Source organism: Somniosus microcephalus, chromosome 8 (genome assembly GCF_052327205.1).
Source record: "Somniosus microcephalus isolate GS21.2 chromosome 8, FLI_Smic_1.0, whole genome shotgun sequence".
Taxonomy (NCBI): domain Eukaryota; kingdom Metazoa; phylum Chordata; class Chondrichthyes; order Squaliformes; family Somniosidae; genus Somniosus; species Somniosus microcephalus.
The window spans coordinates 10,043,925-10,057,162 of NC_140994.1; the positions used below are offsets into that span (position 1 = coordinate 10,043,925).

The window sequence follows — 13,238 nt, forward strand, 5'->3', positions numbered from 1 at the left end:
GAGGCAAGGATTAATCGGGGATAGTCAGCATGGCTTTGTCAAGGGTAAATCATGTCTGACAAATCTGATTGAATTTTTCGAGGGGGTGACTAGGGGGGTGGATGAGGGAAATGCTGTGGATGTGGTTTACATGGACTTCAGTAAAGCTTTTGACAAAGTCCCGCATAGGAGACTGGTCAAGAAGGTAAGAGCCCATGGGATCCAGGGTGCCTTGGCGCGTTGGATCCTAAACTGGCTGAGTGGCAGGAGGCAGAGGGTGATGGTCGAAGGTTGCTTTTGTGACTGGAAGCCTGTGTCCAGTGGGGTACCTCAGGGATCGGTGCTGGGTCCCTTGTTGTTTGTGATCTACATAAATGATTTGGATGAGAATGTAAAAGGTATGATCAGTAAGTTCGCAGATGACACGAAAATTGGTGGGGTGGTAAATTGTGAGGAGGAAAGCCTCAGGCTGCAGGACGATATAAACGGGTTGGTCAGATGGGCGGAAAAGTGGCAAATGGAATTTAACCCTGAAAAGTGCGAGGTGATGCATTTTGGACGGACAAATAAGGCAAGGGAATACACAATGAGTGGTAGGACCCTAGGAAGTACAGAGGGTCAGAGGGACCTTGGTGTACATGTACATAGATCCCTGAAGGCAGCGGAACAGGTAGATAAGGTGGTTAAAAAGGCATATGGGATACTTGCCTTCATTAGCCGAGGCATAGAATATAAGAGCAGGGAGGTTATGATGGAACTGTACAAAACGCTGGTGAGGCCACAGCTGGAGTAGTGTGTGCAGTTCTGGTCGCCTCACTATAGGAAGGATGTGATTGCTTTGGAGAGGGTGCAGAGAAGATTCACCAGGATGTTACCTGGGATGGAGCGCCTCAGCTATGAAGAGAGGCTGGACAGGCTGGGGTTGTTTTCCTTGGAGCAAAGAAGGCTGAGGGGGGACCTGATTGAGGTGTACAAAATGATGAGGGGCATAGATAGGGTAGACAAAGAGGAACTTTTCCCCTTAGTAGGGGGGTCAATAACAAGGGGGCATAGATTCAGGGTAAGGGGCAGGAGATTTAGAGGGGATTTGAGGAGGAACTTTTTCACCCAGAGGGTGGTTGGAATGTGGAACTCAATGCCTGAAAGGGTGGTAGAGGCAGGAACCCTCACAACATTCAAGAAGCATTTGGATGAGCACTTGAAATGCCATTGCATACAAGGCTATGGACCAAATGCTGGAAAATGGGATTAGACTGGACAGGGATGGATGGGCGGCGCAGACACGATGGGCCGAAGGGCCTCTTTCTGTGCTGTAAAACTCTATGACTCTATGAGTGGCAATGCCCAAATTTAATATATTACGTATCTGTTATTCTCACCTTTGTAAGCAGCACGAGAGAGATCCCAGGCCAGAGGGACATGCAATACATGTTGTGAGGCATCATGGGGCAGTAATTATCCTTTAAATTGGCATCCAGGAACACTCTTTTGGGGACACAATCTCCTGAAGGAAGCGATTCAAGTGCCTGCAGGGTGTCTTCTGCAACCTAGACATCAGGAAACAGGACATTATCTTGTGAAGGCCACTTTCTGCCCAAAGCACACACAAACAAAGAAAAGACTTGCATTTCTATAGCCCATTCACAAATCGGACGTCCCAAAGTGCTTTACACAGTCAATGAAGTACTTTTTGAAGTGTAGTCACTTTTGTAATGTAGGAAACGCAGCAGCCAATTGCGCACAGCAAGCTCCCACAAACGGCAATGTGATAATGACCAGATCAACTTTTTTTTGAGATACTGATTGAGCGATAAATATTGGCCAGGACACTGGGGAGAACTCCCCTGCTTTTCTTCAAAATAGTGCTGTGGGAACTTTTACGTCCACCTGAGAGCGCAGAGAGGGCCTCAGTTTAACATCTTATCCGAAAGACGGCACCTCCAACAGTGCAGCACTCCCTCAGTACTGCACTGGAGTGTCAGCCTAGATTATGTGTGCTCAGGTCTCTGGAGTGGGACATAGAAGATAGGAGTAGGCCATTCAATGAGATCATGGCTGATCATCCAAATTCAGTACCCTGTCCCTGCCTTCTCTCCATATCCCTTGATCCCTTTAGCCTTAATATATCTAACTCCTTCTTGAATATATTTAATGAATTGGCCTCCACTGCCTTCTGTGGTAGAGAATTCCACAGGTTCACCACTCTCTGGGTGAAGAAATGCTGCGCCATGATCTTCACAGAGACCTGGTTGAACAACGGCATCCCTGACACCACCGTCCAACTAGAAGGACGCACGGTCTTCCGCGCCGACAGAACTGCAGACTCCGGTAAGAGCAAGGGAGGCGGTTTGTGCATTTACACTAACAATGCCTGGTGCACTAACACGGACATAATCGATAGATCCTGCTCGGCTGATTTGGAATTCCTCATGGTAAGGTGCAGACCCTTCTACCTGCCTCGGGAATTCACGGCTGTTATCATCACTGCGGTCCACATCCCACCACACACTAATGCCAAACTAGCACTGAAGGACCTCTACAGGGCCATCAGCGAACAACAAACTGCGCACCCAGACGGAGCTTTTATCATCGCGGGGGACTTCAATCACATAAACCTAAAAACTGTACTACCGAAATTCCACCAGAATGTTTCCTGCCCCACAAGAGGGGAGAACACACTGGATCAAGTCTACATGAGCATTGTAGATGCTTATAAGGCCATTCCCTGCCCCCACCTTGGGAGGTCTGACCACCTCTCCCTGTTTCTAGCCCCGGCATACAAACCGCTCATCAAAAGAGGGAGAACATCAGCGAGAGCAGTGAAAGTATGGCCAGAGGGGGCAGTATCGGAGCTTCAGGATTGCTTCGAACGCACTGATTGGGGCATGTTTGCCCATAATGACATCGAGGAATACGCATCCACAGTGCTATTCTACATTAACAGCTGCGTCGAGGTCGTCACGACCCATAAAAATATCAGGACATACCCCAACCAGAAACCCTGGATGAACGGAGAGGTCCGCTCACTGTTGAAAGCACGCGACGCAGCAATTAAATCTGGCGACGCGGCGGCTTACAGTGCAGCTAGGACCAACCTAAAAAAGGGTATCAGGACTGCCAAAAGGAAACAGACACTGCGGATACAGGATCATTTCCACAACAACTCGGACCCCCGGCGCATGTGGCAAGGCATCCAGTCCATCACTGACTACAAGGGCAAAAACACCAGCCCCCCGGTTAGCGATGCCGCCCTTCCGGAGGAGCTTAACAACTTCTACGCTTGCTTCGACAGGGACAACAGGGAGCCGGCTACCAAAGCCTTGCCACCCCCGGAAGACCAGGTGCTCACTCTGTCGACCTCCGATGTAAGGGGTGTTCTACGCGGAGTGAACACACGAAAGGCTGCTGGACCGGATAGCATCCCTGGACGGGTACTCAAGGAATGTGCTGATCAGCTGGCTGATGTCTTCACCACCATCTTCAATCTGTCATTGGCCCAGGCAGTAGTCCCTACATGCTTCAAGACCGCTACCATTATTCCTGTGCCAAAACAAACGGCTGTGACGTGCCTGAACGACTATCGACCTGTCGCACTCACACCCATCATAATGAAGTGTTGAGAGAGACTGTTCCTGGCTCACATCAAAGCCAGTGTTCCCGCCTCTCTTGACCAACACCAGTTTGCCTATCGTGCAAACAGATCAACGGAGGATGCAATCACAACTGCTCTACACTCGGCACTGAATCACTTAGATGGTAAGGAGACCTACATCAGAATGCTGTTCATAGACTACAGCTCAGCATTCAACACTCTCATCCCCAACAAGCTGGCCACCAAACTCCAAACTCTTGGCCTGAACACTTCCCTCTGCAACTGGACCCTGGACTTCCTAACAAACAGACCCCAGTCTGTCAAATTAGGTAACCACACCTCCCCCGCCCCCCGCCGACCCTGAACACAGGGGCCCCACAAGGATGTGTGCTGAGCCCCCTCCTCTACTCCCTCTTCACCTACGACTGTGTGGCTGTTCATGGTTCCAACACCATCATCAAGTTTGAGGATGATACCACGGTAGTAGGCCAGATCACCAACAACAATGAGTCAGCCTACAGGGAGGAGGTCCAGCATCTCGTGAAGTGGTGCGCCGATAACAACCTGGCCCTTAACATCAAGAAAACCAAAGAAATCATTGTGGACTTCAGGAAGTCTAAAGGCAGAAGTCACACCCCCATCCACATCAATGGGGCTGTGGTGGAAAGGGTGGACAGCTTTAAGTTCCTCGGAGTCCACATCACAGAAGACCTCTCCTGGTCCCTCAATACCTCCTCTCTGGTGAAGAAGGCCCAGCAGCGCCTATATTTCCTAAGGAGGCTGAAGGGATGTAACCTGTCACCCCTGATCCTCTCTAACTTTTACCGCTGCACAATAGAGAGCATCCTGACGAACTGTATCACAGTATGGTATGGCAGCTGTAGCTACTATGACCGGAAAGCCCTGCAGCGGGTAGTCAAAACTGCCCAACGCATTACCGGCACCCGGCTACCGACCATAGAGCACATATACCAGAAACGCTGTCTACGGAGGTCACGGACCATCATCAAAGACCCTACCCACCCCAGCCACAGTCTGTTCGCCCTCCTGCCATCTGGGAGACGCTACAGATTTAGGAACAGCTTCTTTCCCAGGGCTGTCATCTTACTGAACTCCACAAATAAACTCTAAAGCCTGCACATCTGCCAATGCACTTTATTATGGTTATGTTTATGTTAATGTATTACAAGCCAAATGTATGTTGAATGTTTAAATGTCTTAATCTAAATGTACACTCTCGGGAGCCGCAAGCCTACATTTCGTTGTACTGCACTTGTGCACTAACAATGACAATAAAAGTTGATTTGATTTGATTTTGATTTGATTTGATTTGAAATTCCTCCTCATCTCAGTCCTAAATGGCTTACCCCTTATCCTTAGACTATGACCCCTAGTTCTGGGCTCCCCGGCCATCAGGAACATCCTTCCTGCATCTAGTCTGTCCAGGCCTGACAGAATTTTATAGGTTTCGATGAGATCCCCTCTCAATCTTCTAAACTCCAGTGAGTACAAGCCCAATCAACCCAATCTCTCCTCGTACGTCATTCCTGCCATCCCAGGTATTAACCTGGTGAATCTTCGCTGCACTCCTTCCATGGCAAGAACATCCTTCCTCAGATAAGGCAACAAAAACCGCACACAATACTCAAGGTGCGGTCTCACCAAGGCCCTGTACAACTGCAGCAAGACATCCTTGTTCCTGCACTCGAACCCTCTTGCTACGAAGGCCAACATACCATTTGCCTTCTTAACCGCCTGCTGCACCTGCATGCTTACCTTCAGCGACTGGTGCACAAGAACACCCAGGTCTCTTTGCACTTCCCCTTCTCCCAATCTATTGTCATTCAAATAATAATCTGCCTTCCTGTTTTTGCCACCAAAGTGGATAACCTCACATTTATCCACATTATAGTGCATTTGCCATGTTTCTGCCCAATCACCCAACCTGTCCAAATCGTACTGGAGTTTCACAACATCCTCCTCACAGCACACACGCCCACCCAGCTTTGTGTCGTCTGCAAATTTGGAGATACTACATCCAATTCCCTCGTCCAGATCATTAATATATATTGTGAACAGCTGGGATCCTAGGACCGAACTTGAAGCCACAACCTCCTGACTCAGGCAAGAGTGCTACCCACTGAGCCATGGCTGACACTCAAAGGAAAGAGAGAGAGAAACAGGTGTTTGGAGACAGGAATTGGCACTTACAAGTATTAGCAGCATCCGACAGCAATGATCCAGGACACTAAGGTGTGGCTATGTAACATGCTTTACATTAAGAGTCACTGGATAGCAATCAGCGGATAGCAATCAGCAGCAGGAACTTTGATTGTTTTTGCTTCCCTTGCGTTGGCACACCGAGGCCGATTGCAGAACCTCCATTACTAACTCAGTCAGATCAGCAATCAAATCGGCAACCTTCTACTCCATGCTTAATGCTACAACAGGCCTCTACCAACAAGGCCGTTGATGCAGCTTTTACACATGGGCTGGTTGGAAGGTGAAGAGAAAAGCAAAAGGCACCCAGGCCATACTGATTTACTACAGCTGGATTCTAGCTTTTGCCTTTACTACAGTGTAAGCTATTTTGTACGTGCTGATAAACAATCATTTGCATGTAGGTTAGTATGTTAAGATCTTTTCTAACTCACCCACTTTTTCAAATTTGAAACGGTTTTGTTGTCTCCGAGATCTCTGCGCTCCTCTAATTCTGCCCTCTTGAGCATCCCTGATTTTAATCACTCCACCATTGGCTGCCTAGACCCTAAGCTCTGGAATTCCCTCCCTAAACCTCTCTACCTCTCTCTCTCTCCTCCTTTAAGACGCTCAGCAAAACCTACCTCTTTGACCAAGCCTGCCCTAATATCTCCTTATGTGGCTCGGTGTCAAGTTTTGTTTATATAACACCCGTGAAGTGCCTTGGACGTTTTACTATGTTAAAGGCGCTGTATAAATACAAGCTGTTGTTGTCCCTCTGCATCATTTCTAAACTCTCTGTTTAAACACTCCAGTCCTGTAAAAAGCTGTTATCACTATCTGTAGGCCCCAAGGGGCCACTGATGGGAACATTGCTGCTTAATGCAGCTGGTGTTAGAATCTAGCCCCACGACATTGCCGGAGAAACATCTGATGGGCTCAAAACTAGACCGACAGCTCGGTGTTCTAAACAGTAAATTACTATCGCCTACCTGTGCCATGGAGTTGGTGAATTGGGACATGTGCGAACTGCTCCCCACCGACCCTCCTGAAGAGGGCAGAAAAAAAACACACTAATCTGAACAGTTATGCAATTATAATCAGAACACACAGGGCCGGGAAGGAGAAAGAGAATTTAAATATTAAAAAAAGTGTAGGCAAAGTGTGAGAAAAAAGTCTACAGTATATAAACTTGGTATAAGCGATTGATGACACAGAAAGCAGCATCTTCACTGCATGCACCAAACTGCACTCCAAACACGAGTGGTAATTTACGGGATATTGCACCATGTCAAATCAGATACAAAATGCGGAGCTCACAAAAACATACCATATAGACCGTCACCCGGGGTCACTAGGATAAATACCAACACCCAGTTATACAGCCACATTGACAGAGGTGAGAGGGCAGGCATCAACCAATCCTCATTACTGGACATGGTGTGCAACGCAGCAGAGGAGAGGGGCATAAACACACCTTTGCACCACCTTGCCTTCCTGCTCACCTCATGAAGGTGTCAACTCTTTGTTGGGGTACAGTTCCATGGGCACTGGCACTCACCCAAGTGACTACCCTTCAGACGGGTCCGGAGAGTGACCGTCGGCCACCTAACTCACCATAAAAAGCACAATGGCCAAATCCAATCCTAGCCTCACCCCACACACGCACTTTCCAGATCCGGAGCGGCAACCCCGGCAGGTTTTACTCCTCGCTAATTGAGGAATGCGGCAGACCTACTGTAACGCCACGACTACTGTCTTGGCTGTGATCAGCTAGTTGTGCACACATCAGGAATCAAATCTGGGATCACCCTGGTCGGTATGACTCAGTTACGTTACAGTTTGAAGGAAAGTTTTGTATTAGTTCTATGTAGCAGCCTGATGATTTTTTTAAAAAGCGGGATGGACGCTGGGATTCCCTCTTGATAAGGTGTGCAACACAGCGGACAGAGAAGGGGTCCTGATGGGGAGATTTGTTGCTTAAGCTGGTCCATACATACCTCCTCCGTGTGCGCCAGGCAACAGCTCAGGGGTGGAAAACTCTTCCGTTACTGGAGTATTCTCCAGATCCTATGAGCAAACAATGCATCAGACAAGCACAAGAACATTCGGCCCCTCGAGCCTGCTCCGCCTTCAAGAAGATCATGGCTGATCTTCGACCTCAACTCCACTTTCCCGCCCTATCTCCATATCCCTTGATTCGGGAATCCGGTGTCAGCAACAAACACTCCCAGATCCGCCCCAACCTCAAGAGCATGCCCCCCCCCGCTTCACCATTTCCCACGCTAATCACCCTGTGGTCTTTTGGAGCGAGATTACCAATTTACTGCCAAATCACCAGTGGTGTTGTGGGCCCATCCCCACCAAGAACTGGGTTGTTGTATCAAAAATATTGGACCCCCCCCACCCCCCTGCAAACAGCCAGAGGGAATTTTCATTTCATCCATCTGGACTGAATTTGAACTCAATGTCCCACAGCTGAAAAGGACAGCATGTAACTCACTGTATCAACCATTCCCACAAACATCTGGGAACTAAATTTAAATATGGGATTTCACTAGCTCTGAGAATTTAAGCATCATGCCAAGTTAGGCATTTGTCATGAACAGACAATGCAGATTCGCAAGGCAGGCTGCAGAATAGTTTGCCTTCTATTTGTTGAATTTTCTGGCTCTACCCTCTCCCTTCCCCTACTATCGAACTCACAGAGACCGAGCCAAACACAGAGGGAAGTCCTACCTTGCCAATCAGCGCTTCCAGGCTGCCGTCGCTTGGGTACATATCCTGAGCAATCAGAATGAGCGAGAGCAAGTCTGACGGTCTCAGCGAGCTGGCATTACGACTGTGGGGGCAAAAGAACAGAACAGACAGTAAGCTGGAGTTTCAAGTGAACAAATCAATTGAATGATAAGATCATGACGTTAACTATTCATTCTGAATTTGAAGCACTAATCAGGCATTCACTGCCAGATCTTTTTAAAAAAAAATACAAAATGCAACTAGCATGCAGTGTTCGAGTCACATCTTCAAGCAGATTGTCATGACTTTCAAACCTGAAGATGCAACGTATAGTTTGTCTTTCAGACAAGATGTTAAACCGAGGCCCCCGTCTGCCCTCTTAGACGTAAAAGATCACATGGCACTATTTCGAAGAGGAGCAGGGGAATATTAATCCCTCAATCAACATCACTAAAACAGATTATCTGGTCATTTATCACAGTGCTGTTTGTCAGAGCTTGCTGTGTGCAAATTGGTTGCCGCGTTTCCTACATTGCAACAGTGACTACACGTCAAAAAGTACTTCATTGGCTGTAAAGCACTTTGGGACATCTGGTGGTCATGAATGGCGCTATAGAAATGCAAGTCTTTCTTTCTTTCTGGTTTATTTGCCACTTGTTTCTGTCAGTCTATGAAGCATTACGCCATGCAGACCAGAATGTCCCAAGTTCAATTCGGAGTCTGTACTGAGGTCTTGACAGGGCAACGTGGGGAGGGGGTGGGAGAAAGAGAGGGGGAAAACAGCCAGTGCTCACAGTGATCACTATTCAGCAACCCCTGCTGGAATCTGCACACTTGTGGACCTCAGACGAGGATGCCATTGGGCTATTTGACTGTTGGAGGGCATCGCAGTGACCTAGTTAAGATTTTCCATCTGGGCTCATGGGTAAACAGTGACCTGGGGGAGGTACCAGAGCCTGTGGAATCACACCCCAGAGTCAGCACCTTCAAAGGAGATGGGTGGGGAAGAACAAAAACTGTGAGGGGTGGCGCAAAGTCTATTCAAATGTTGAAAAACCTCAGAAGGTGGATCTAAAGGGAAGGTCATTACGAGTCAGTTTTCAACTTACAATCTGCTGGGTACAATCTCAAAAAAGTGTGCACACAGTGCAGATACATGCGAAGTCAGCAGCAGGTCCTCAGAATACACCGATATCTTTTGATAATCTACCCCATATTTTCTCTTTCCCTTTCCCCCCCCCCCCCACCCCATGTCTTTTCTCAAGGCATGGACGCTCGCTGGGGTACAGTTCTATAGGTGATCCCCAGAACCTCTCTCAAGTGACTGCCCTTCATGTATTAAGCATAAAAATGGAGTGTCTTCGAGCTATTTAACCTTGGGGGGAGGGCATCGCAGCACAGTCCAATCCGTTCCCTAGCCACTGACTCCATCCCTCTCCCTAACATCTGTCTGAGGCTGAACCACACGGTTTGCAATCTTGGTGTCATATTTGACCCTGAAATGAGCTTCCGGCCACATATCCACAACATAACAAAGACCGCCTACTTCCACCTCCGTAACATCGCCCGTCTCCTCCCCTGCCTCAGCTCATCCGCTGCTGAAACCCTCATTCATGCCTTTGTTACCTCTAGACTTGACTATTCCAACGCACTGCTGGCTGGCCTCCCACATTCTACCCTACGTAAACTTGAGGTCATTCAAAACTCAGCTGCCCGTGTCTTGACTCGCACCAAGTCCCCAACACCCATCTCACCTGTGCTCACTGACCTACATTGGCTCCTGGTTAAACAACGCCTCAATTTCAAAAATTCTCATCCTTGTTTACAAATCCCTCCATGGCCTCGCCCCTCCCTATCTCTAATCTCCTTCAGGCCCACAACCTCCACCACCCCCACCCCCCTCCCCGAGATATCTACGCTCCTCTAGAGCATCCCTGATTATAATCACTCAACCATTGGTGTCTGTGCCTTCTGTTGCCTGGGCCCTAAGCTCTGGAATTCCCTGCCTAAACCTCTCCGCCTCTCTTTCCTCCTTTAAGATTCTCCTTAAAACCTACCTCTTTGACCACCTGCCCTAATTTCTGTTTATGTGGCTCGGTGTTAAATTTTTTGTCTTTTAATCCTCCTGTAAAGCACCTTGGGACGTTTCACTACGTTGAAGGCGTTATACAAATACAAGCCGTTGTTGTTGTCTCACCCGATGACTACACATGTGCATTTTGAGCAGGAGTCACTGGGTGACAATGAGGAACAGGAACCCTTGCCAATTATCCTCTTCCTAACCCAGGGGTGCTGAGCCCAATGGTAGGGCTCCCACCAGAACCACAGCTGAAATCAGTCAACTCAGCAAAGGGCCACTTGTTTCTGCCAGTCTATGAAGCATTAAGCCGCACAGACCAGAATGTCCCAAGTTCAATTCAGAGTCTGTCCGAGGAGACTAGGCCTATATTCCCTAGAGTTTAGAAGAATGAGAAGTGATCTCATTGAAACATATCAAATTCTTGAGGGGGCTTGACAGGGTAGATGCTGGGAGGATGTTTCCCCTGGCTGGGGAGTCTAGAACTAGGGGTCACAGTCTCAGAATAAGGGGTCGGCCATTTAGGACTGAGATGAGGAGGAATTTCTTCACTCAGAAGGTTGTGAATCTTTAGAATTCTCTACCCCAGAGGGCTGTGGAGGCTCAGTCGTCGAGTATATTCAAGGCAGAGATCGATAGACTTTTGGACACAAAGGGAATCGAGGGATATGGGGATAGTGCGGGAAGGTGGTGTTGATGTAGAAGATCAGCCATGATCTTATTGAATGGCTGATTCGGAATGCTCGAAGGGCCTACTCCTGCTCCTATTTCTTGTGTTCTTATGACAGAGACATAACTGGGGACTCTCCAGGTTCGTATGGTGCAGCTACTCACTGCAATAAACCAGAGGAAACAAACATTCTTATTTTAAATGAAAGATAATGTAAATTTGTCACAAAATGCATCACCTTGAAAAGAATGCCAGGAGCTTGGTGTGTACTAGGATAAAGGTGTGTACCACCTCCTCATTGGCCCGTTCCGTGCTGCTGTTTATCTGCTGAACCACCTGCCGGTCCAGGAACTCGATGCACTGCTCGCACAACTGGGGGTGGATCAGGCGTTCCACGGCCTAACAACAAAAATACCGAGTCAGTCTCGATGCAGAGCTCCCCATACTCCCCACTCCTTGTTCTCCAATTATCATCCCTGACCGCTCAAGGCTGCCACTCATTCTGTATATGGGTAGCTGCACTTTCAGCACTTTAACCAGAAGCCCATTCTTCCTGCGTTTGCCTGGATCATAAGCTTCTTGTCCATGGGGAGGTGTGGGGTGGGGAGGAGAAGAATGGTAGTAAGTCATAGCCAAGTCAGATCGTGATCTCACGCCAATGCACACACGGCAGGGGTTCCCGGATAGAGAGTTAGAATGTGACAGGGATCACTATATACTAACTAGGAATGGGACACTGAATAATTTCTACCCTCCCTGAAGGTGAGCTGCACTATCGGAGATGCCTTCCCTCGAACGAGACGTTAAACCTGCCCTCCCAGGTGTACGTAAAAGATCCCATGGCACTATTTTGTAGACGAGCTGTTCTATTATCTAGTCATTAGCACATTGCTGTTAGTGGGATCTTGCTGTGCGCAAACTGGCTGCCGCATTTCCTACATTACAACAGTGACTACATTTCAAAAAGTACTACATCGGCTGTAAAGCGCTTTGGGACGTCCTGAGGTCGTGAAAGGCGCTGTAGAAAGGCAAGTCTTTCTTTCTTTCCTAGCAAGCCAACCAATCGCTACAAAGTTGAGTCACCATTGTGGGAACACCATTACCACAAGAACTGCGGTGATTGTTCAAGGAAAAGGCCCAGCACCCCGGGCAACTGGGGATGGGTAATAAATCAGTTTCACCCACGTCCCAAGAATATAAAGGCCTCACCCTAGTGGCCATTACTCAATGGATTTCTCTCAGAGTGTCGGCAGGCAATGCAACTGTGGATCACAGCCAACCTTGACCCCGCCCTCCACACAGGACGCCCGAATACTCCTCCCTAAGTCACAAGTGGTCTGGCCAACGTCAGCTGATTAAAACAAAAGCAATATACTGCGGATGCTGGAAATCTGAAATAAAAACAGAAAATGCTGGAAATAATCAGCAGGTCAGGCAGCATCTGTGGAGAGAGAGAATTGCTTCCAATTTTCACCCTTCCCTCACCTTCACATGGTCCATCTCCGACTCTTCCCTTCCCTTCCTCGACTTCTCCGTCTCCATCTCTGGGGATAGGTTATTGACAAACAACATTCACTACAAGCCCACTGACTCCCACAGCTACCTGGATTACACTTCCTCCCACCCCACTTCCTGCAAGGACTATATTCCATTCTCCCAGTTTCTCCATCTCTGCTGCATCTGTTCTGATGATGCCACCTTCCAAACCAGTGCTTCCGACATGTCTTTCTTTTTCCTCAACCGAGGATTCCCCTCTACCGTGGTTGACACGGCCCTTGACCGTGTCCGTTCTATTTCCCGCACTTCTGCTCTCACCCCTTCCCCTCCCTCCCGGAACCACGATAGGGTTCCCCTTGTCCTCACCTTTCACCCCACCAGCCTCCACATTCAACGGATCATCCTCCGCCATTTCCGCCACCTTCAGCGTGATCCCACCACCAAACACATCTTCCCCTCACCTCCCCTTTCAGCATTCCGAAGGG

General features: G+C 48.4%; 1 protein-coding gene across 6 annotated transcripts in view; it reads right to left on the minus strand.

Annotated features, from left to right (window-relative positions):
- Positions 1-13,238, minus strand: part of hps1 (HPS1 biogenesis of lysosomal organelles complex 3 subunit 1) — a 44,242-nt gene that overhangs the window by 20,657 nt on the left and 10,347 nt on the right. For 3 of the 6 annotated variants that reach the window (XM_085994217.1, XM_085994216.1, XM_085994220.1), the window contains 5 exons: positions 11,495-11,655; positions 8,510-8,612; positions 7,771-7,840; positions 6,763-6,818; positions 1,359-1,526 (listed from right to left, as the gene is read on the minus strand). In XM_085994217.1, the coding sequence (XP_085850343.1) occupies positions 1,359-1,526; positions 6,763-6,818; positions 7,771-7,840; positions 8,510-8,612; positions 11,495-11,655 (558 nt within the window). Of the gene's footprint in view, positions 1-1,358; positions 1,527-6,762; positions 6,819-7,770; positions 7,841-8,509; positions 8,613-11,494; positions 11,656-12,741; positions 12,801-13,238 lie in introns of those variants that run through there. The other 3 variants (XM_085994219.1, XM_085994218.1, XM_085994221.1) reach the window with 3 other exon arrangements.